At 33.5% G+C, this 22088-nt stretch overlaps 2 protein-coding genes and 1 non-coding gene across 4 annotated transcripts; 1 reads left to right on the top strand and 2 right to left on the bottom strand.

Annotated features, from left to right (window-relative positions):
- Window positions 1-1286: 1286 nt before the first annotated feature.
- On the bottom strand, window positions 1287-5307 carry LOC142608420 (uncharacterized). Of its 2 annotated transcripts, none has more exons than XM_075780195.1 (3): window positions 4104-5307; window positions 3689-3841; window positions 1287-3060 (listed from the first exon to the last, which is right to left on the bottom strand). In XM_075780195.1, exons 1-3 carry the CDS (start codon window positions 4569-4571, stop codon window positions 1660-1662), a joined length of 2022 nt encoding a protein of 673 aa, XP_075636310.1. In that variant the 5' UTR covers window positions 4572-5307; the 3' UTR covers window positions 1287-1659. The 2 variants fall into 2 exon arrangements, with proteins under 2 accessions (XP_075636310.1, XP_075636311.1); XM_075780196.1 differs by having other exon boundaries at window positions 3689-3814; window positions 4104-5305.
- Window positions 5308-10180: 4873 nt separating this feature from the next.
- LOC142607755 (photosystem I subunit O) lies at window positions 10181-12496 on the bottom strand. The gene is made up of 4 exons (XM_075779365.1): window positions 12214-12496; window positions 11755-11827; window positions 11446-11625; window positions 10181-10513 (listed from the first exon to the last, which is right to left on the bottom strand). Exons 1-4 carry the CDS (start codon window positions 12308-12310, stop codon window positions 10423-10425), a joined length of 441 nt encoding a protein of 146 aa, XP_075635480.1. The 5' UTR covers window positions 12311-12496; the 3' UTR covers window positions 10181-10422.
- Window positions 10690-10761, top strand: TRNAQ-CUG (transfer RNA glutamine (anticodon CUG)). The gene has a single exon. It is a non-coding gene; the product is annotated as a tRNA-Gln (tRNA).
- Window positions 12497-22088: the final 9592 nt, after the last annotated feature.

The following is a 22088-nucleotide window of genomic DNA, read 5'->3' as shown; positions in this document are numbered from 1 at the left end:
TTAGCAAAGAAAAAATGACTTTTAAAAGTTGAGATAAAAAATAAAACCCAACATAACCCGTTTTTTAGACACAAAAACCTATTGATGAGCAACCCACCCATTTGAAACCATTCATAAGTGTTTGGGCCGAACTGACTCAAGTCGTGCTAAGTTTACTGTGTCCTTAGCCAGCTAAGGGTCAATGATCTTGGCAAATAAACGTATAAAAAGAAAAAGGAGACATTGATAGCCAAGTGACAAGAGGACATGTTGCCTATATTTGTTTGGCTAAATGTGAGTGGGAGTGCCTGCTAATAGCCAAGTGATCTCTTCTCACCTCAACTTCTATCAAGTTCAAACATATCATTCAATAAACCCGCAGCAATATTCATTGCATTGCTTCTTGCGCATTTCTTGACACTGCATTGCATGGTCTACATGACACACTGAGACATGAATTACCTTTTTTTTATATTATATAATTTGATATTACAACAGGGAATGGAATTTAGATCTTAGATGTCTTCGTTGGAAATACTAGGAGATATTAACCAGTTGAACTACAATGCTCTAAGACACCAATTACCTTTTCATCCCTTGTTTTCGCTATTCCTTAATGTCTTACTCTTACCATTATTGCCCAACTAACTCAATTAAACCTAATGTAATACTTTTTAAGAAAAATAAGTGAGTTTTGGCCCCATGGGGGAAAATCATTTGCAATACTTTTCAAGCTGCATATGATGCCAATATGGCAATATCCACCCTTGACATGGTCGCCAATATTGAATACATGTACATTATTGGACTCTTAGAAACTTGGTTTAAAAAACACTAAAAAAATTTGTTAGAATAAACTCACATGCATGATGGTACTAAGTTAAGACAGCAAAGAATATCTCCTAAATCATAGAATCGATAATAATGTACACAACATTGACTAATAGCGTGCCTCTGCCTACAAAACAAGGAACATCTACCATTCTTATCAAATGTTAGCCTGACCACATGTTGGAGTCGACCTGGCAAAGCCTCTTGTAGATGCTAAACACATCTATCTGCATCATGGTGTGCAATCATAACTTCAAAGCGATTGGACTCATCTATTGGAATTTGGGTTTAGTAAACTCATAAACTGTACTAAAAAATATATCTCTGGCTTGGCAAAAAGTAAAATGCATTTTCCTAAAAGTAATCAGTTCTTCAAAATTTGATTTGGGAGGTCTAATTTTCTAATATTTTGCTCCATTTGTAATTCTTGATACCTGACCTTTCTTGGCGCCAAAACAAGTACCTCACCTTCCTGATTACTCTGCCGAATGGAATTTTCGAATTTATTTTAGAAATATAAGAAACACCTCTAATTGATATCCAGCTTTGTTTGGACGAGTTGAGTGCGAATTTTCTTCTAACCAAGGCTACTCAGAACATTCTAAGTGAAGAAAAATACTGCAAAACTAAGGTACTCTTGGCATATAGCAGGCTTTTTACAGATAAATTTTACCTGGTACATAAAACATCTATGAGATTCTATCTACATTTTTGTTTTGTATCTATTGGCAATTCAATGACACAAATTAAGACATAAGAAAACTTTGAACACCTTTGAGAACATGCGACTGTGCAAGCAATGCATAGGTCAGTGGGAAGAAAGTAAAGGAAAAAAAATATTCATAGTCTTCAATTACTTTTTCTTTGACATTCACCTCTTGTTACTTCTAGCTTAGGCTTTGAATCATCTCCCTGAAACACCATTGAACTCTCCCAAGCTTCGTTGTCAGAACCTTGCAAAGGCAAAGATTGGTCCCACTGCCAGGTTGGAGTGGCAAAGCTTTGCACCAAAGCTATTTTTGAACCAGATAAAATGTGATCTCTAAGATCCTCAACAGATCTGTATCTCTTTATTTCGTCGTCATGATCTTGTGTTTGAGCTTGTGAAAGTAACTCCGATAATCTCTCCTGATCAAACCCATCTGAATTGTCTCTACTTTTTCGCCCCAAGTCCAATTTCCTACCATTGGAAGTTCCCCTGTTTAAGCAAATGCTTCCCCATTGAATTTTCTCAGAAATAGACTTCCTCCCTTTGAATTCATTATCAATTACCCTTTTTGAATCATTTTGAGCATCATCTCCACCAGCATAACTCCACTTGTAAGACTTATTGTCATTGTCCATGCTCAATTCAATGGAATGAAGATCACTGTCAGCTGATTCATCTCCTTCACACTCTTCTCCATCTGCAACTTCCCCTTCATCGTGTTCTTTCTCTACAATTTGAGATGATCCAAATTTGATCTTCTTCAAGTAAGCCTCAAGCTCCTTGATCTTTTCAAACTTTGGAGAACCATCACCATTTTCTTTACATACATTAGTTCTCAAGTAGGCCTCAAGTTCATTTTTCAGCTTTTCCACAGCTGCATTCTTCTCCTCAAAATGATACTTAGCTTCTGAGAGCTTCATCTGCACTCTCTCTTCACGCAAGACATCAGCCAGCTGAAGCATTTCTCTTTCCTTTTCCATTTCTTCCCGAACTTTTACAGACTCTCTCTTTAGTTCTTCTACTTGGGCCCTGTCTTCTCCAATACCTCTGGCTAACTCATTACAAATTTGCTCCAAAATCTCTTTTGCACGCGTCTCCCTCTCGAGCTCTTTCGTTGCTTTTGACAGTGATGACTTTGTATTTGCAAGTTCTTTACCAAGCTTCTTATTCAATCTCTCTGTCTGTCTTCTAAGCTTCTTCTCCACCTCAAGTTCTTCTGCTATGCATGCTAAGGCATTGTGAATCTTCTCTCGCTCCTTTATTTTCCACGATGCCTTTTCTTCTGCAAAATGTCTCATGATATGCTCAATCTCATTGCGATTAGACCTTTGTTCCCGGATCAATTGGTCCACCTGGTTGCGTGCTTGATCAAGCTCAACGTGTAGGGCTGAGAGAACAGACATGCTCGATGAATTCTGTTCTTGAATGCCCCAAACATGACTCAAAACTTTTACAAGCTCCTTAGATGTGGTTAGAACATTGCTGACCTCCTTTAAACGGGTCTTGATTCCATGAGTCCTGCCAAGAGAATGCCTTTCTATCTGCATTTGTGAAATAAATCTTTCTTACGAAGTAACAAGACCCAAGTATCCCACTCCAACACTATCCTAACATGTTATAGATATGCTCACAAATAACAAACTTTGCTATAAACAACAAGATCGTGCTCTAACAACATGCCCAATTTCTCTCAAAATAATATATACATATGACATGCTTAAATACAACTCATACGCATAGAAAATTAAGGGAAAACATATATGGCTATTTGGTTAAACTTGTTAAATGTGAAGTCTTAAATTCAAAGCATTGACAATTAAGATGGTGGAGTTCAAAGGAAGAACCATCCTTATCATTCATCTAAAAAAAAGAAAAAAAGTAAAGGAGCGTATCCTAATCAATGATTTCTTCTCTTTCTTTTTGGGGTGGGAAGAGGGGCTACCCTCTTTTTTTCACTTCACTTAAAACGATTGAAAACGACGATGCGGAAATCTACTGATAATGGACCACTAGCAGAAAAAGTTAGGCAGACAAGTTTTGATTTGAATGGCTATCACAACACGTTATCTATGTCACCTTCATACTATTATTTCTCTCCTAAGAAAAAAACAATAAAGAGTAGCTTTTGAAAGTGACTCGTAAACTTGTCATAAATGAAAAAATGAATACCTCCATCAAACTAGCATTGCTAAGGGAATCCAACCCTCTCAAGCAATAATCACTCAACTGAAGCCTGTGAGATATGGCTGATGTTCTTTTCTGATTGCTACCGCCACCTCCAGATCGCTCCAACCTCTGCACAATTTTACCAAGAATGAAAAACTATTTGATTGTTAGTTCAGTGTCAAAGAAGAACAAATGTAAATATGTGCAACAATCCTATGATCAATCATAATAAATTTCACAACTATTGAAATGACAGATGGTGATTATTACTGTAACGTCTGTTTTAATTACGTTACTTTTGTTGTAAACCAATCACAACCTGCCATCACATCAGGTCGAGAAATTTGTGATGGGACTTGCTGAAATATGAATGGCCAAACTTAAATCTTAAAAAAGAAAAAGGTGAAATGAAACCCACCTCTGGCTCTGAGTTTGAGATAGAACTGTGACATGGATCTGAGAAAGGGTAGGACAATTTAGGCTGTGTCTCTCTGCTTGATTGCTTCTCAATATTACTATTATTATGATTCTTATTCTTAACCCCTTGGAGTGAAGCTGAAGGAACCTCGTTGATTTCCCACAAAGTAGCAGCGAGTTTCCGTGCAGACAGTGACACTTGCTTACCTTTAGAAGAAGAAGTTGGAACCTTTGGAAATTCAGCGTTTTCCATGGCCAATGAAGGTGATCTCGCGCTTGTTTTCCACGTAGGGAACGGCGTGCTAGACCCGCCACGCTTTCCAACCAGAATTGCTCGCTTGAATCTGTACCTACGGACCAAAGAAGACGAGGATGAAGATGAGCAGCCTCGCTTTCTGATCTTGCACACCCTCTCAGCTGACTCTGCAGTCACTGTCTTTCCCTCCAAGTTGTGGCTTTGACAAGACATTATTATTATTATTATTATTATTATTATTTTGTAGAATTCTCACTGAATCTTGAAGACCCAATTCTGGGATTTTCAAGATTTTGCAAGATTTTGGGGTTGGTATTAAAGTTTCATCATGGGGTGGGTTTACATTGACTGTGAACTTTTATTTTTTTTGGTATTTTTGGTAAGTTTGGGACTATTGGCCTTGAGTTTAGCAAACAAAAGTGGCTGTCAAAGATTCTGAGTGTGGAACATCTGGCAGTCTTTAAAGATCTAATAAGGCACCTAGAAAGTTGGGGAAGAGTTTAAGAACTGTCATAAGAGAATGGAATGTGGATGGGATAGATTGAAATGGAAGGCTTTAGAGTGTGTGTACAAGTACCACTCGTCGTTTGCTTTATTTCTCTTTCCCTATTTTTTTTTTTTTTTTTCAGAAATCTTAAGAGGGAAAGAAATGAAAAGAAACGCAAAGCAAAGTGTTTGTTTTGTGCTGTGTTGTGTTTGTGTGTGACACAGAAATGGGGTTGTGGTGTTGCTAATGCTAAATGCTAAGAAGTACTCTATCTTCAACAATGAGTTGGGTTTGGTTTTTGATTAAAAGGGAGAACAGGACGTGGCAGACACGTGAGCCAAAGTGCATTCAATCAGGGACGTGCATGTGAAGGGAATGGACGGTCAGAAATCAGAATCTTGACTAGGTTCTGCGAATTTTTTTTTTCCATGTTTTATATTATAACCACTCTAATCTAATCTAAGCTGGAATGTTCTTTCGGGGTTTCATTTCATGATTACAGCGTATCTTCAGTATTATTGTCAATAAAATATAAATGTGTTTGTCTAAACACTAATCTGACGAGAATAATGCTAGTGCCATATAAAATGATGTAACTTGTGCCACAAATTGTCCATATGAATTTATCATCATATTTCTACTACAGTACTATTTACAACTTGTCCGCATGCTATTTTATGTGACACCAACATTACTAATACGATGAATTCCATAAATACATTGTTTCTGCCAACGTAGAAGGGGGGAAACCCACGTTACATTTAGATGGGTGAGAGAAACAGCATGGACACAAGTGTTGACCAAAATCACATCAATTTCATGTCATTACTATGTGCATAATTAACGGCTGATTTTCTCATTGGTAGGAAAACTAGCATTTACTCCATTCTCCAATTAATTGATAACACTTTGGGGGAAAAGTATTTATATGACGAATTGAACAGAGAAATTGAGTCAACCATTTCATATTCCCTTAATTTTCCCCCCTTCTAATTCCAGCCAAGTATGATTATTGCACAATTATTGACCACAAAAGCCAAAGACAATCATTCATATACATTGTACATGAATCACCTAACCTAAGGTTAGGGAAAAAAAAAAAAAAAAACCTAACCTAAATTAATAGTGAAGGTTCCTCATAAATTATTCAATTTTATAGGAGTCATTCCCTCTCCTCTCACTCGATATATGAGCCTACTTTATGTCCTACACAAGAGCATACACTCCATGTAAGAGAAAAAAATGACTCTTTTTATAAGACTAAATAATTTCCCAAATTTCTTCCTTTTTTTTTGTTGTTGTTAAAATACTAGCTAACAAGTCTTAATCTATTGAATATTATTTGTACTTCACTCCTACTATTTGTACAATATTCATATGCATGTCTACATAACGCATCCTCTTGTATAGTGTTACACAAAGTTCAAAATATATAGACTTTCAGTCTCTACATGTTATTAAGGATTTGCCCTTTTCCTCCAACGTACTACGCCCACTTTTGTTGCCATGCTACTTCAAAAATGTTCCAAGTGAGCCCAAGTTGATCATGTGTCCACTCGAGAAAATAACCACACAACTCAAGTCAACATGTTGGATGACTACATGACATCTCCTATACCGTCCACATTGTTAGTCAGTTCATGGCTATAGTTGTCTCAGTATGTAGTCATTTTATAATTCTTAGGATATATGTTTGTTGAGTTTTGTGAAGCCTAGTTGTGTTTGATCCCAGTGGCAGCTCTTAGAATATTTTTCAGGGTGGTTATTAAGAAACTTAAATTAGAAAAAATTTAATAAAAAATAGAACCTCATATATTGACTATTTAAAAAAAAAAAACACATACACACACAAAGAAAGAAGTCTTACAATTTCTTTTTTGAATTTTTTTATTTTGAAATCTTTGCATGATAGTTTCATTATCAATGCCACAAATTATATATTTTTCAAAATTTTAGTTTCATAAAATTTTCTTGGGCTTTTACTACAACTCTCACTAAACAAATTAACATGGTTACATATTTTGAAAATTAAAATGTTAAATTGTATGTTCTTTATGTTCTTAAAACACATATCAAATTTGATGTCAATCAGAAATTATTTACTATTTAGTCTATAAACTTATTTTTTATATATAGTTTTAGACGACAAAAATTTGAAATTTAAAGATTTGAGTGATGACATAGCTATTGATATTTGATCTTTTTCAAATTTTGCAAGTATGGAGGATTCAAGAAAAAAAATGTAATCCAATAGTGGATTTGCCAAAATTCACATCCAATAAAAAAAATTGAGTGGAGTTGTAGTCTTAATCTACAATTAAGTTTGTTGCTAAATTTTGTCTAAAATATAATTATGTTGAGCCTAAAAAAATTTAGGGTGGTCCCAAATATTTTTTAAGGATAAAAAATTATAAAATTTTTAAAATTTACATATAATAATTAATTTTTTTTCCAAGTCAGGGTGGTCCTGTGACCACCCTACACTCTACGTGGAGCTGCTAGTGTTTGATCCTTAATATGACATGATCCAAAATAATGTTGTTACGGTAAGCCTCCACTCTATGGACTAAGCCTCCTTGGCGGTTTGGGGGCAATGCCCTCGGGAAATTTTTTTGGCCTGTTTTGTAACCTATTGTGAATCCTGTGCGTATGATATAAAAACTGTAGTTTTAGATATTGGGGTTGTATGTTATTTGAGAGAAAAACTGTACTACCGCATCTTGTTTTTTTTTCTTCTGAAAATAGTGAAATCTCTGCAATTTCGTGGACGTAGACAATTTTCTGAGCTACATAAATAGTGTCTTATGTGTGATTATTTTTCTTTGGCATATATTTTTTCTCTATTTTTGCATCTCACAGGTTTGGAAATTTCGTGGATATTCCCTTCAATATTGTTGTTTTCAATATGTTTATTGAAATCACTCGGCTTGTTTCATTAACAAAATAATATATGTAATAAAATTGATTAAAAGAATAATATTATGGATATTTACAAATCAATACATTTAAACAAAAAACATAAAGGTAATTCAAACTTACAAATGACACCCACCACATTCATTAAAATAACATTTTCCTTTAATTTCAAACCAAAAAATTAAAAAAAAAAAAAAAACATTCTCCCTTCATTTCTTTCTCATTTATAAATTGTATATTAGATCCTTTCTTATGATTATGAAATAAAGGAAGGTATCATCATTCACTTACAACATCGATTTTTTTTTTCCCTTTATACTTTTTTTTTTTTTCCCTTTATACTTTTTTTTTTTTGCTAGAAAAACGGCTTTCATAAACTACTCAACAGTTTTAGGGTAGAGCCTCTCATAGTACAAATTAGAAGTGTCATAAAATAAAAGCATACAGAGGTGAGAGGTCCATAGGAAGACTATCAAACACAACAAAGCCCTGCTCCATATCAAGTTATTTCTTAGCAAGTGGGTCAGCATAAAATACTACTCTGAGTCTATTTGAAAACAGTTTATTTAGTTGAAATTGAAATTTTTTTATTAAAAATACTGTAAATAAAGCTAAATGGTAATTGAAAAATATAGTGAGAGAAAAAGAGTAGGAGACTTCAATAGTTCAATTACATTTCACCATTGTAAAAAAGATTATGAACAAAAAAAAATTTGGTATTACTTAATCTACAATAAATGAATGTGCAGGGTATGAGGGAAATAGTAGAAAAGAGAAGGGGGGTTCCTACCAAATAAAGGGTTGGAGAAGTTTTTTTTAAGTACGGAATAATAATTGTGGAGCATCCTTCCCATCCATGACAGTACATCACACCCCTTGAAACAATCAATCAATCAATCAGTTTGCACGAGGGTGGGGCCTTTCGCTAACGGCTCAATGGTATGGGATTCGTAAAAATCGTAGGGATGTCTCTTCGCTGGATTTGGATCCTTTCCAAAGTCTTTATAAAAACACCTACATCCTGTTAGATTTTAAAGGCCCCACCTGGCCCATCATTTTCAGTGCTCTATATATTATCTCTTTTTCCAAATGACGGTGGTCCATGTAATGGATCACTTGGATTTTGGGCTCTCTCTATGTTTCCCTCACTTGCAGACATGTGTTTAAATGCATTGGCTAAAAGGAGAAAAAAGTTGCAATCTTTCGCACCATGCATTTCAATGCTATAGCTAAAAGGAGAAAAAGTTGTGATCTTTCGTGCGTTTGGATCTATTTCCTTGTAAGTTATAGGGAGGGATTTTCTTGTTGTAAAAGAAAATTATTAGGTATTTTCTCAATATAATAACATAGTGTTTGTTTATTTCACAATTATAACAGATTTTATCATGAATTTGATTAATAAAATCTATCATAATTCATAAATGTGGGTGAAAAAAATTCTACTACACTCCGAAAATATCTAATAATTACTTGTAAGAATTACTTGTAAAAAAAATATTGTCGTGGAAAAGTTTGGCCAATCAATATGTGACTGCTAAGTGTTTCAACCAAGTTAGTGGCCAAATGGTATCATTATTGTGCTAACTCTTTCTTGTGGAAGCTAAAGTTAAACAAAGAAGACAATGGGATTTCTTACTAGTTACAAGTAGCTTCATAATTGTGAAGCAATGAAGCATGCTATAGTAGTTTTACTATGGTATGCTAAAACTACTCCTAAATTTACTACAACTAAAACAATTCCTAATTTTACCACAAAACAAACTGAGTAGACAACGTAATTAGTATTACATCAAAATATAATAACATAAATTTCTTAATTTTTTTTAATTATATTTGATAGTTTTGTTACATTGTGATTTAATAAGAAAATATTGACACGTCAATTTATAAAACTTATAAAATACAATTTGAACTATAAAATGTTTAGACCTAGTGCTGCTATTAAGCTATCTCTTCACAAATGGAGTCAAACTGTTTTGATTCACTAAATGTCCCAATTTGTTACTCTTGAAGTTATTAGCTCTGGATTTAGATCCATTTTCCAATTTATGATAGTTCCCATGGGCTGATTAGGTGTCCTAGATGTAGGTTTCTCATTTGCTCTTACTGCTGCTTCATCCCAAATTATTGGACATGCATGAAACTTTTAAAAGAGCAACTTTTTCTTTGCTCCAAGGTATATACTCAGGGATGGTGGGGGTGTGGGGAATACTTAAGTTCAAATTAACATCTTTTTCTTTGCTCCCAAGGTACATCCTTTTGTTCAAATGAGGACAGATTCCAAAATCCTTAGACAATAACATGATTGGAGTAAATGTCATTCAAAGTAAAGTATTGTTTTGTGCTGTTTTTCTTTGGTATTATCAATCATCCTCCTCTGTAAATTTTCACACCCAAAAAAGGAAAAATCTTAATGGGATTTCAAAATAGAATGAGCGGGAAATGGAATTAGGAAACACAGGTACACAACTTTTTGTTTTCACTTAGCAGCTAGGCACAACATGGAGATACAAATATTAAACTACGTTGAAGAAATAAATAGACAGTTTTTCTTATAAACAGGCAGAAGAAAGAGAAAAGGAAGTAGGAATCATAATAAATACAAGAGAAGAGAGACAGAATTGAGAGTCAAGAGAGAGAGAGAGTCAAAAGAGACTAGTTTTAAAAGTAGTCTTCGGTCCTTCCCTTGAACCCAATTTGCCCAAAAGTAAGGCAGACGAACAGACCAAAGTGCCATGTAATCAACCACAACCTGGTCATAAATTAAAATATTAAAAAAAAAAAAAAAAAACCAAGTCGTATGAAACATTAACAGAACTGAAAAGAGGTATTGAATAAAGTTAACGAGGAACATATTTTGTCTATTAATGGGGTCCGATGGAAAGAATTTAAAATATATAAAATTTTGTTAGACACGCTAACAGCAAGGGTCCCATGGTCTAGTGGTCAGGACATTGGACTCTGAATCCAGTAACCCGAGTTCAAATCTCGGTGGGACCTTCTTTTTTACTTTTTCTTTTCTTTTACAATCAATTGGGCTTTCTAATCAGCTTCGTCTATTAGCCCAACAACTTAAGAGTACTGTTTGCATTCAATTAGGCTTGCTATTGTCACCCCGATTTAATATAAAGCCCTAGAAGCATAGCTCTTCTGCCCAAATAAAATAAAATAAACAACACTCTTCTCAACTCTGGCCCGTTGAGGGAAAACACTTTATAATATATCCCAATGTGCAATATTGCACATTGGGATCTATTATAAAGTGTGTTTTTTTTTTTTTTGGGATTAAGTCTCATATAATTATTAAATTATACAGTTATACTTCACTATAATTATTAAATTAAAATTTCCATTCGCTTATACATTAAATTTCATTAACAAAAAAAAAAAAAAAAAAAACTTATTGGGAAATAGGTGAAAGATCTTGAAATTCGGTTACTCTTGTACATAGATATGTTAGAATGTTACCAAATAAAAATTATTTATCCCAATTTTTCTTTTTAATTATATACCGAAATTACATTCAAAATCTTAGTAAATATGTTAATTATTGTTGAACACAGCTATATACACAAGTATGTGAAATCATGTTTTTTTTATGCGTGTTTTCATGTGTATGCGTACAATGTGTGACAATCGTTACTCTAGTTAAAAATAAAAAAAAAAAGACAATAGGGTACTTACCAAAACTGAGAAGTGAGAGCAGGAGGAGTGGGGAAGTGAGCGAGCTCAGCTCCTATGCTGTCGAAGAAGAGGCCAGTCAAACTCTTGCCATTGATTACAGGTATGCTGGATGGTGCTAACCACCCTATTAACCCAAATCCAATCACATTAAAATCCCTGCGCAGCCAATCTCTGTCGAAACTAATTTTCCCAACCAGTCCACACACAAGAGCAAACCATAACCATAATCAGTCACATATATTACTCTATATATTGATTACCATCATCACATAAAACCAATACAAACACAAGTTCACTGCTACTACTTACCATGTATACTTTCCTCCCGAAGCACGTGCCTGCTTCAGAGGGTTTCTCACCGTCACAGTAGACTTCAAAAAGCCTTATGAAATAACATTAAAAACAAATCAACAAATAATAATAATAATAATAATTAATACTAATACTAATACGGACATGGATACACGTGAATATGGGTACAATACGGTAACACGAACAATTTTTGAAAAATTATAACATAAAACAGACAGTGTGACATTGATATAACACAGCTATACACTCTAAATAAAGTGTTTGTGCTTCTTAGACTAACAGAAATAATTGATGGCATAATTTATAAGATTATAATTACAAAGCTTTTTAAACATGTACATGTTTCATGTTCTTATGTTTCATCATGTAAATCTGAAAATAAAATAAACTAAGTTGTTTTTATGGTTCTTGTTGTTCTCCAAATATAATGTAATTTAAAGAGGTTTTGAGGAGAACCTGAAGTGAGGGATGTTGGCTTAGGTGCAGAGACCCGAGAAGGTGATGATAATGAGGAGCTACCCAAGCCTATGACGGTTGATACGGTTGCAGCCATTGTTTCTTTATCTGCTTTTGCTGATGCTTGAGCTAGAGGAGAGTGACTGAATCAGAAATGAAAATTTGGTAATGGTGGTGAGGTTTGGCTTTTCTCAAATGTGATGGAGATATTGTGGCTGATAGATTGCGTGGATGGGATATAGTTCAATGACATTGTGCCACGTTGGAGTTGTATGGATAAACTGGGGTCTGTGTTTGATCTAATACTGATGATACTCTGAAAATGTTATGTTCACGTGCCAGTGCGCGAGTGAGAACATGTTGTGTTGAATTGAGAAGGGCTTATCCATACTTTGCTCTGTTTTGATTTTTTGATACACTGATAGTGATACTGATACTAATATTGGGCTAAACCCTAAGCCTATTGTTTGATTGAACTTTGGATCATGTAAGTTGGCAATGCTTTGTGGCCCATTAAAGAGTTAACAATTTAGCAGAAATCTGCGGCTTTGGTCCAATTAGGTCCATTATGGTCCATTTCGGTCTGTTCGGTCTAATTGGTTCATTTCGGTTCATTCAGTCTTTTTTCGTCTATTCCATTCATTTGGGTCCACTTCGGTCCATTCGGTGCACTTAGTAATGGAAAAAGAAAAGTTTGGTATGAGACTACTACATATTCTAAGTCCGATTATTAAACTTTAAAAAATTAAAAAAAAAAATCTTGTCTATAATTGCAAGCGGGAATCTTGAAAGCTAGGTGGTTTTGTTTTTTTTTTTTAGAGACACACACACATATATATAAGGGAAGGGGATGAGATAAGGGGGATGAAGTGATTTTGTTGTTAAGAAGTTAGAGTAAAAATAGAGACTTTGATGTTATTGTGGTCGTTTCATTTCAAATCTTGCAACGTAGGTTGGATAAGAAAAAAAAAAGAGCCTTATATTTAAAAAAATGTTAAAAACACATCAACAAAAAGTAAAATCAAATAGGATTAAAAAAAAAATTAAATACTATAGTGTCTATCAAAATATTATCAATAAATTGTAAAATCAAATAGGATAGAACAAATATTGAGAAGGAAAATTAAGCCGTTGATAATGTAAAAACCCGAAGGAAAAAAAAACAAACAAACAAACAAAGAAGTTGATAAGAACGTAGATTGCATATTTTTTAAAACACTAGCAGTAGTTTCTTTTGATCTTTTTTTTTTTTTGGAGAAAAACACTAATGGTAGTTGATGAGAATAAATAAGTTGTTTGTTCTTATCTAAAAAATTGCAACTTGGTGCAACTACGGTTTTTAAGCCTAACTTCTTCTTTTTTAAAGATAATTACAACATACTGCTAACCCCGCAGGTTGAACCCTTTCCCTTTTAGACTCTCAAGCACTTTGTGCATGGGGAGGTGCTAATTCAGCTATAAGGCATTTGGCTAAGCCTAACTTTTATAATATAGTATTTATATTTTACATTAAAGGAAATTCTAGTTCCAAATAAAATGGTCCAAATGAAAATGCTTTTATTTTTTTGATTGCTATTAATTTGAATCTAAACAATTTATTATGATTTAGGTTTGGCAGAGTGCTTGGAAAATAATAGGATGAATGATTGGGAGAAACTTGCCGAAGATAAAATATCTTTCTAATAGCACCCTGCTCCCCCCCAAAAAAAAAAAAAAATGAAGAAGAAGAAGAAGAAATACCTTAAGTTATTGTATTCTCAGATCATGTCTTAAATGTAGAACTTTTTTATCTTCTTACTTTAGTTTGGACATATGTGAGCTTATTTTCAAGTCCAATAATATATGGGCCGCGCAACCAGCCCATCAGGAAAAGGTTCAAAAATAGATATTTTGTTCCAAATATGGGCCCAAACTTGGGCTGCCTGTGTTCTTAACCGAGTCGCTTTGTGTGGTGGAAGACAGGCAACAATTTTCAGGGTTTAAAATGCTTTCTTTGCTAAGTGTTCCAATATCATCGTTAAGGGTGATTCTGCTAATGTCTTGAACCCTCTCATAAATCCGGAGGAGTTCCTAGATTGGAAGATAAAGCCCAAAAAAAGATGACAGTTTGTTTTGCCTCAATTGTTGTTGGAATGTCTTTGTAAATCAATAAATACTTGAATTTTGTGTCAAAGAAATTGATAATAATAATAATAATAAAATAAAAAATAATGTAGCTTTACAGTGTGCTAAAAGAGATTGTGACCGAGTTAAGAGCAAGCTTTTCAGGCTTTTAATTTATATACCATTAAGATTTATGACTCCCCATTTTAATTGACAATTTTTCTGAAAATGACTTTTTAAGAGCATCCACATCAGTTGGTGGATAGTCATGTATAATACAAAAATCCCTCAATTTTACACATTTTGAGCAAAAAATCTCCTACATCAGTGGAGCTAAAACTGTTTAAAATCTTGCAAAACCATCCACGAGCTACAGTAACCATGTAAATACACACGGCTACTGTAGCTCGTTTATACAATATTTTATCATTTTATCGTTCGCTCCTTTTTTTTTTTTATCTCTGATCCGTGCTCAACAAACTCAATTCTCTCATCTTTTTCTCAACACAGAATATACACAGAGAAACACTTTGCTCAACAAAAAAAAAAAACACAGACATACACAAACACAGATCGGTGCTTGACTGGTCGGAGCTCGTGGGTCTTGCCGTGGATCGGAGCTCGTGGACGTGGATCAGAGCTCGCGGACGCTGGATTGGAGCTCGCGGATCACGGATAGGAGCTCGCGAATCGTGATCAGAGCTCGCGAATCGGGATCGGAACTCGCAGATCGTGATCGGAGCTCATGATCGGAGAGGGAGAGCTAATTTGAGTTCGTGATCAGAGAGGGAGTTGATCGAGAGGGAGAGGGAGAGGGAGAGTTGGAGAGATGGGTATAGAGAGAGAGAGAGAGAGAGAGAGCAAAAATCAGAAATGAGTAGGGAGAGAGAGAGCGCGCTAATTATATCGGGATAGTTGGGAAAATAATAAAAAATTGAAGAAAAATGATTATTTAATTAAAAAATGTGGTAGAATAGATGAACTGATGTGGGTGTTTTGTAAAATTAGATGTGTAAAATAGAAAAAGTGGGTTTTTAGTGTAAAAGTGGATGTGTAAAATGAAAGAACTGATATGGATGCTCTTGGGTTGTGCTACTTTATGTACCTGTTAAAAATTTGTAAACTGACAAGCCTTAAAACACAAATTCACTTCTATCCCTCCATATCACAATCTACAACATATATTTCTTAACGTCCATAATCTTGCATTCTTGCTCAATGAGCTTCTGTTTGTTTTAGGACCGACCCTAGCTTTGTTCAGATCTAACTTTAGTACTTTATGTTCAAATAGGAGAGGTTATTAAAGCTCAATCTATCCTCTTTTTTTCTTATAGTAAAATTATTTAACAAATAAAAGTCATTAATAAGCCAAAAGTTTTATAGCTGAGTCGTATTATCTGCTCTCACTTATGAGGATAACCATAGTACAAATATTTCATCTCTCATTATTGTAACTGTTGAATTATTTAAATAAATTTATAAAAATTAAAAATTAAAAAAAAAAACCCAACTAGGAAACCCCAGTTCTAGCCAATAGCATATTTCCATATACAATAAACATTTTAAATTATAAATTACACCCTCTAATTTTGACAGTCCCATCTCCCCTTTATTGTCACTTTAATATGTTTTGAATCTAGTTTATCTAGTTTTAGTATTTTTCACTTTGCAAAACAACATTGTTTTGGCGTACTTAAAGATACAAATTGAATGAAGGTGAACGAAAGGATTACATTAAAAAAAAAAAAAAATGAATGAATGAAAATTAAAGAACTATATAAATAAATAAATAAATTTAAAAAAAAAAAAAAAACCTTGAAAGACTATGTTAATGTTGTTGACTGATTGTGGGTAATTGATTGATGAGTGGAGGTTTACTTCGTCCAGGATGAAAAGCTCTTAGCCGGTTATATATTTACTGTCAAGGACTAATTTATAATAAAACCAATATAGGTTTTCAATACTAAAGAACCATAGACTAACTATAAATTAACTTATTGTTAATTTTTCTTTGTTTACACGTGCTTAGACCTACAATTGGTTTGGGTCAAACGGAAAATAATATATATGTTTAACAAATTATAGGTCAAAGTTAAATGTTGTAATTTGTAATTTAGCCTAATTAATAAAATCAGGAGAGTCTTGTGTACTTGTGTTTGTTAGCAGAGAGTGGTTTACAACGAAACAAGCTCATTGTTATGACCCAGGTATTAAATAAATTATTTGAATTTAATTCAGTAATAGAATAAATAGTATTCTTATTTATTTGTATTCAATTTAATTTCTATGTTTTAGGATAGCATTAGTTCTCTTGTTTTAAGATTTGTTGATGAGGTTATCTCATCATTAACTATTTATGTACATTAAATGCATTAATGAAAATTAAGTAGAAAATTAACCAAAATTGTCTATTTTCTATCTCATGTTCAGGAGATTAGTCATTTCGAATTGACTACACTATCATTTAGTTCTTAGTTCACACCACTCACAATGACCAAGTTTACTAGCTTTACCAAGAAAAAATTCTAGGAACACAACAAATCTCACAAATTTTGTCACAACTCCCTGTATGATGAGTTGTGAATAATAGAAGTCAAATAATGAATTCATACATTCACCGCTCGTAACTCGCCACGTGTCAAATTATGGTACAATAAAATGGTCAAACATTTTGTACCACTAAAGCAGGGTGTTACAAGGGACAAAGCCAAGATACATTAGAGCATCAGCCCCGAGTGTGAGATATGCCAAATGCAAGGCACTTTTCCTATTTAGTCTCATTTAGGCCCAACAGCGAGTGTGGTAAACTATAACTATTGTAAAAAAAATATACAATCGAGCTACAGTGCGGTTCTAAATGTAGAACCGCACTGTAGCTCAAATGGTATACGTTTTAATCTATTTTATTCCTTCTTTTCTCTCTCCTTCTCTCTCCATCTTCCAGCTCTTCTCTCCCTTGTTCTTGTTCTTGGTCTGCCCTCTCTAGATCGGCATGGTGGGTTTCTAGATCGGCGGTAGTGGGTCTCCGCGTTTTTCCTTCTCCGGCAACTCTCTCTCTCTCTTTCATTTTTCCTTCTTTGCATGGTGGGTTTCTAGATTGGCGGTGGTGGGTCTCCGCTTTTTTCCTTCTCCGAAAACTCTCTCTCTCTCTTTCATTTTTCCTTCTCTGCGTGGGTCAACAAAATCAACTTCCTTCAAGCTTCCCAGTGGCGAATCCACTTCCTTCGAGCTTCAACAAAATCGAGCTACCTAGCGGCGAATTGAACAATCCGATTTTCATAAACTTTTGTTGTATTTGTGGGTGAAGATTGTGTGGCTTCACAGTGGTTAGTGATGGAGATTGTGGTGGGTTAGTGTTGGGTCAGGTGGGTTGTGTGGGTCTGGTGGTGCAGCGGCATGGGTTTGTTGGTGATGGCTCTGATGGGTTGCTGTGTTTGACGGTGGGTTGTTGCGTTTTTTTTTTTTGTGTTGTTATGGTCTGGGATTTTTTTTTTTTTTTTTTTGGTGTTGACTGTAGATTATGTGCTGCCGGTGGTGGAGGTGGTGTTAAGTTTTTGTAGTGCAGCGGTGGTGGTAATTGTGTTTATTGTAAATAAGGGTGATTATGGTATATATTATTTTATCGTGTAAAAATATTATTTCAACAAGTAAGATAGAAAAATAAAAGTTTGAATACTGAAAGTAGTGTAAAATTATATTGTATAATTGATAAAGTAACTTTTTAAATACTAAAATAGGAGAAAAATCAATGCAGATGCTATTAGACATACGTATTGCGAGCTATATATGGAAATTTGCAGGGGATTCTTGCAATAATTTCAAAGCTTTATCTTCATCCGATGTTCACGTTTTTGTCGGGTGAATTTTTTAAGCTTTAATCTTGGCCCCAGTTGTAGTAAACTGTAATAATACACTCTGCGACTGTTTTGGCTTTAGTGGCAAATGATAGAGAGTATGGTTCCCCATGATTTGATTAGTACTGCGTGGAAGAATATATTCCTTTCATTGTACAGGTTTTGGCTAATCAAAGAAGAGAGAAGTTCACAAAAAGCTTGTCAAAATGTTCTTAAACAGGGTTTGACACATGCTAAATACGCCTATTATTGAAATTTGAAAGTGATACCAAGACTAGGAAGAGTGGAAGTTAGGTGTGTGGGCGGTGGGTGAGCTTTTTTCCACAAGGCCTGGAAAAAGAAGTCACGAGGGAGAGCTCATGGCATCATGGACCCCAAATTAAATCTTAAGAAATTCAAACCTCTTTTCACATTCATTTCAAGAAAAAATCATGTTTGTAAACTGTAGACAAGGCCACTGTGTTACTTTTTTTTTTTTTTTTTTGAAGTTTTCCGAGGCTGCTAATATATCATTTGGTATTTGGTCATAAAGCAAGAATATTTATGGGGATTGAGCACCGATGCAATTACCTTTAATGGTTGAGATTGAGAATTGAAAAAAAAAAAATTTTTAATCTCAACTATTGTAATTAGATAGAGTCACCCTAATTACACAGCTTCTCTTTAATCTCTATCTTATTTCTTTTTTTATACCTATACGTACTGAGTGACTTTTGACTAAGAAAATGACACTCAATAATACAAATTCAATCTCATGTGTCATGTCAAGGTTTGTGACCAAATCTTAAATTATATGCAGTGTCATCAGATTTCATTCTGAATAATTCTACGAGATTGACACAAAACTACAAATTAAGGGGCTGGATTGGTTTTTTCTTTTTTCTTTTATAATTTTCAAGAATTTATTAAAAAATATGCTTAGATCAAAGGAACTATAAAATTTGAAGGCAAAATTTTTTCGTACACTAAGAGTTCGTTTAGATATCGTTTATTTTGCTGAAAACTGAAAACACTTAAACAAAATAATTTTTAAATGTGTGAATAGTACTGTGGACCCATTTTTAATATTTTTTTTCTGAATAAAGTGGTAGTGGGTCCCATGAACAGTGCATGAACAATGAGTGAACAGTGCGTGATGTCTCTTGAACAGTGTAATCCGCGTGCATCAAAAAAAAAAAAGGAAACGCTAGACGCAAACGCTGGCTTAGTGAGCATTCTGTAGCGTGGGTCCCTTGCGTTTGCAAACGCAAACGCAGAAAACATTAAATCCAAACGCTCGATAACACAACATTAGTTTTCTCTTTTATTGCAACTTAAAATGTCTATCTTCGTTTGAAAGTCGCAGATATTATTTTCTTTTGTCAATTGAAACAGAAAAAGGGAAAACATGTTAACATTACATATATTTAAAGATAATAAAATGTGAGTAAGTGCTTGACTTGAGACTTTAGTGATCAAGCACCATCATATCCTTCAAGAATTCACAAAATTTGTTGATTCAAGGGAAAGGAAAGGTTAGGTCTTATATGACCAAAAGGAAAAAAAAATTGTCATCACAAATTTGTTGATTGATGGAAATCATGGAATGTGAAACCTACCCAAAAGCAAGAGGCAATTGGGGAAGTAAGGCTCCACCTAATTAAATTAATGCCCCACATATTCATGCACTAGAAGATAGGGAGAAGCTAAAAGCTCGCTACCACTAGTGGCCAAACGTAACTTGTAAAATTTGAGCATCTGAAAGCGGCCTTATAACTTATTCAAACTCATTTTTCCAAAAAAAAAAATTTATTCAAAGTCAAAGTGTTGACCAGCCTGCTGCCGCCCCTTTTTAACATTTTTTTTTTCTCTTCTAATCTTTTTACCACGCCAATGGATTCTTGTTAACAAGATTCTCACACCTACCCTTTTCTAATTTAAGAGGCCCAAAAAAAAAAAATTAAGAATACAAAAAAAATCTATTTACCAAAACTTGTCCAGCACTTTTTTTAATGGGAAAAAGACAGCGTAGTTTATATTAAATGAAAGTGACTAAATCAACCGAAACTACTAAAGAAATTTGTGATGGAACATCCACACAACAATGTCTAAGATATGTAAAGCATATTAAGCTAGATTATAAACAACACTATCACCTTCTCTCTTAGTATGACTCAAAAACTTATCCAACGCAGAATTTGACTCCAAAACAGCAAGCAATGTCAAAGTCATAAATATAGTGCTGCAATTAATCTATTATAGAAAGTTAGAAACACTATAATAGATAAACTAATATAATTCTGACTTTAAGGTTTTGAATTTGAGATTTTGACATGGTAGCTATGGGCGGCGCTATGTATATTTGAGGGTGGTCACAGGACCACCCTCAACTTGGAAAATAAATATATTTTATATCTTAAGAGAATGAAAATCTAAATTAATATAGGTTGTTGACCACCCTAAAAAAAAACTTGACCACCCTAAAAAAAGCTTATACATCATAAATAAAAATTTACCCATTAAAAATAAAATTTTACCTCTCCAAAATTTTGGTCCATTGAAGATTGAACAAAAAAATTTCGAGAAATGCTATGTTCATAATATGTCTTCAACAACAAATCTTAAGTGGCAGGTTGTTACTAATGGACAATTTTTTTTTTTAATGATATGTAAATTAGAATTAGGAACTATTGCCAACTAAAATTTGTTGTGAAAATATTGTGGACGTATTTTTTTTTAAAAAATTGTCCAAACAAAAAAATTAGCCTAAATCAAATGTTTAATTGTAATATTTTAAATTGTGTATTCAAAAGGCATATTTCAAAATTGCTATTTAAAAAAATTCATATTTTCCAATAGCTAGTAAGTTAGTAAGCACTTTAGTCTTTAGTTGAATTTATTGGATTTATGTGATACATCTTGTACATACACATATGCACTAAAATAATACCTCAATACTTTGTTGAACATGATTAATGTAACGATTTAATGCCTAAGTTGAATATGTTGGATGAACTTGTAGTTTACCCTTTATTTTTTTGTTAGCAATATGGACAAAATTCTTATAAGGAAATCACTTTTATTGCAAAATTTATCTTCTAAGCAAATTCTTATTCACTTGAATAATCTTCTTTTAGATCCTAAACTATGAGAAAATGTCTCATCTTTTCATTCTAATGATCGAGAGAAAATAAAAAGAGCATATTTACAAAGATGTTCTTGTCAACCTCTTAGCAATGATTTCCCTAAAAAAGAAATTAGTGGAGCATTACATTGATTTAATCCTGATTAGTTTAAAGAATACAAAATATTGGTTGGAACATATCATAAAAAAGAATGCTGCATTTTGTTTATATTGTTACTTATTTAGGCAATATGTTGGTAATTGAAAGGGTGATCAGTAGTTTAATGATTACTTGGTTGTGTATATTGAATAAGATGTAGCTAATAACATTGATAATGAAGTTATCATACAACAATTTCAAAATATGAAAAACCTGTAGAAGGAAGTTTTAAAACTTTATGTATTTGCGACTTTTTTAAAAAAAAAAATTATGTCAATATATTAAGACTTATTTTTATTACATTTTGTCTAATTTAAATTTCTTAATGACCATCCTCAGCAAAATTTCTGGAGTCGCAGCAAAACTAGATTTTCAAACCTCACTGATCAATCTTGTATGTCTAATATTTTGATTTTTGCTGGATATAAGGCTCGTTTATCTTAGTTACTATATCTTTTGGATTGAGAGAGGATATTATGGATACTAATTTAACAATCCAATTGCTAATGAAGAAATACATTACAATAAGAAGCCAATAAAAATGGAGCATTAAACTTTGATATATAATGGTGATAAAAACACCACATCCACATGTATCATATATCCCACGCATTACATTTTATCAGGATTAAAATAAAAAAAAAATTGTAATGAG

This window comes from Castanea sativa, chromosome 8 (genome assembly GCF_040712315.1).
Source record: "Castanea sativa cultivar Marrone di Chiusa Pesio chromosome 8, ASM4071231v1".
Classification (NCBI taxonomy): Eukaryota; Viridiplantae; Streptophyta; class Magnoliopsida; order Fagales; family Fagaceae; genus Castanea; species Castanea sativa.
The sequence above is the reverse complement of the archived record's forward strand: the minus strand, read 5'-3'. Positions and strand labels throughout refer to the sequence as shown.

What these genes read in the sequence shown, in the direction of transcription:
- LOC142608420 (XM_075780195.1), bottom strand. Translation starts at nt 4,571, where the DNA reads ATGTCTTGTCAAAGCCACAACTTGGAGGGAAAGACAGTGACTGCAGAG. An exon ending in TCTCAAACTCAGAGCCAGAG is followed by an intron (nt 3,842 to 4,103) that starts GTGGGTTTCATT and finishes ACAATCAAATAG; the next exon opens with TTTTTCATTCTTGGTAAAAT. An exon ending in GCAATGCTAGTTTGATGGAG is followed by an intron (nt 3,061 to 3,688) that starts GTATTCATTTTT and finishes TCACAAATGCAG; the next exon opens with ATAGAAAGGCATTCTCTTGG.
- LOC142607755 (XM_075779365.1), bottom strand. Translation starts at nt 12,310, where the DNA reads ATGGCTGCAACCGTATCAACCGTCATAGGCTTGGGTAGCTCCTCATTA. An exon ending in GCCAACATCCCTCACTTCAG is followed by an intron (nt 11,828 to 12,213) that starts GTTCTCCTCAAA and finishes TTATTTCATAAG; the next exon opens with GCTTTTTGAAGTCTACTGTG. An exon ending in TCGGGAGGAAAGTATACATG is followed by an intron (nt 11,626 to 11,754) that starts GTAAGTAGTAGC and finishes TGGGAAAATTAG; the next exon opens with TTTCGACAGAGATTGGCTGC.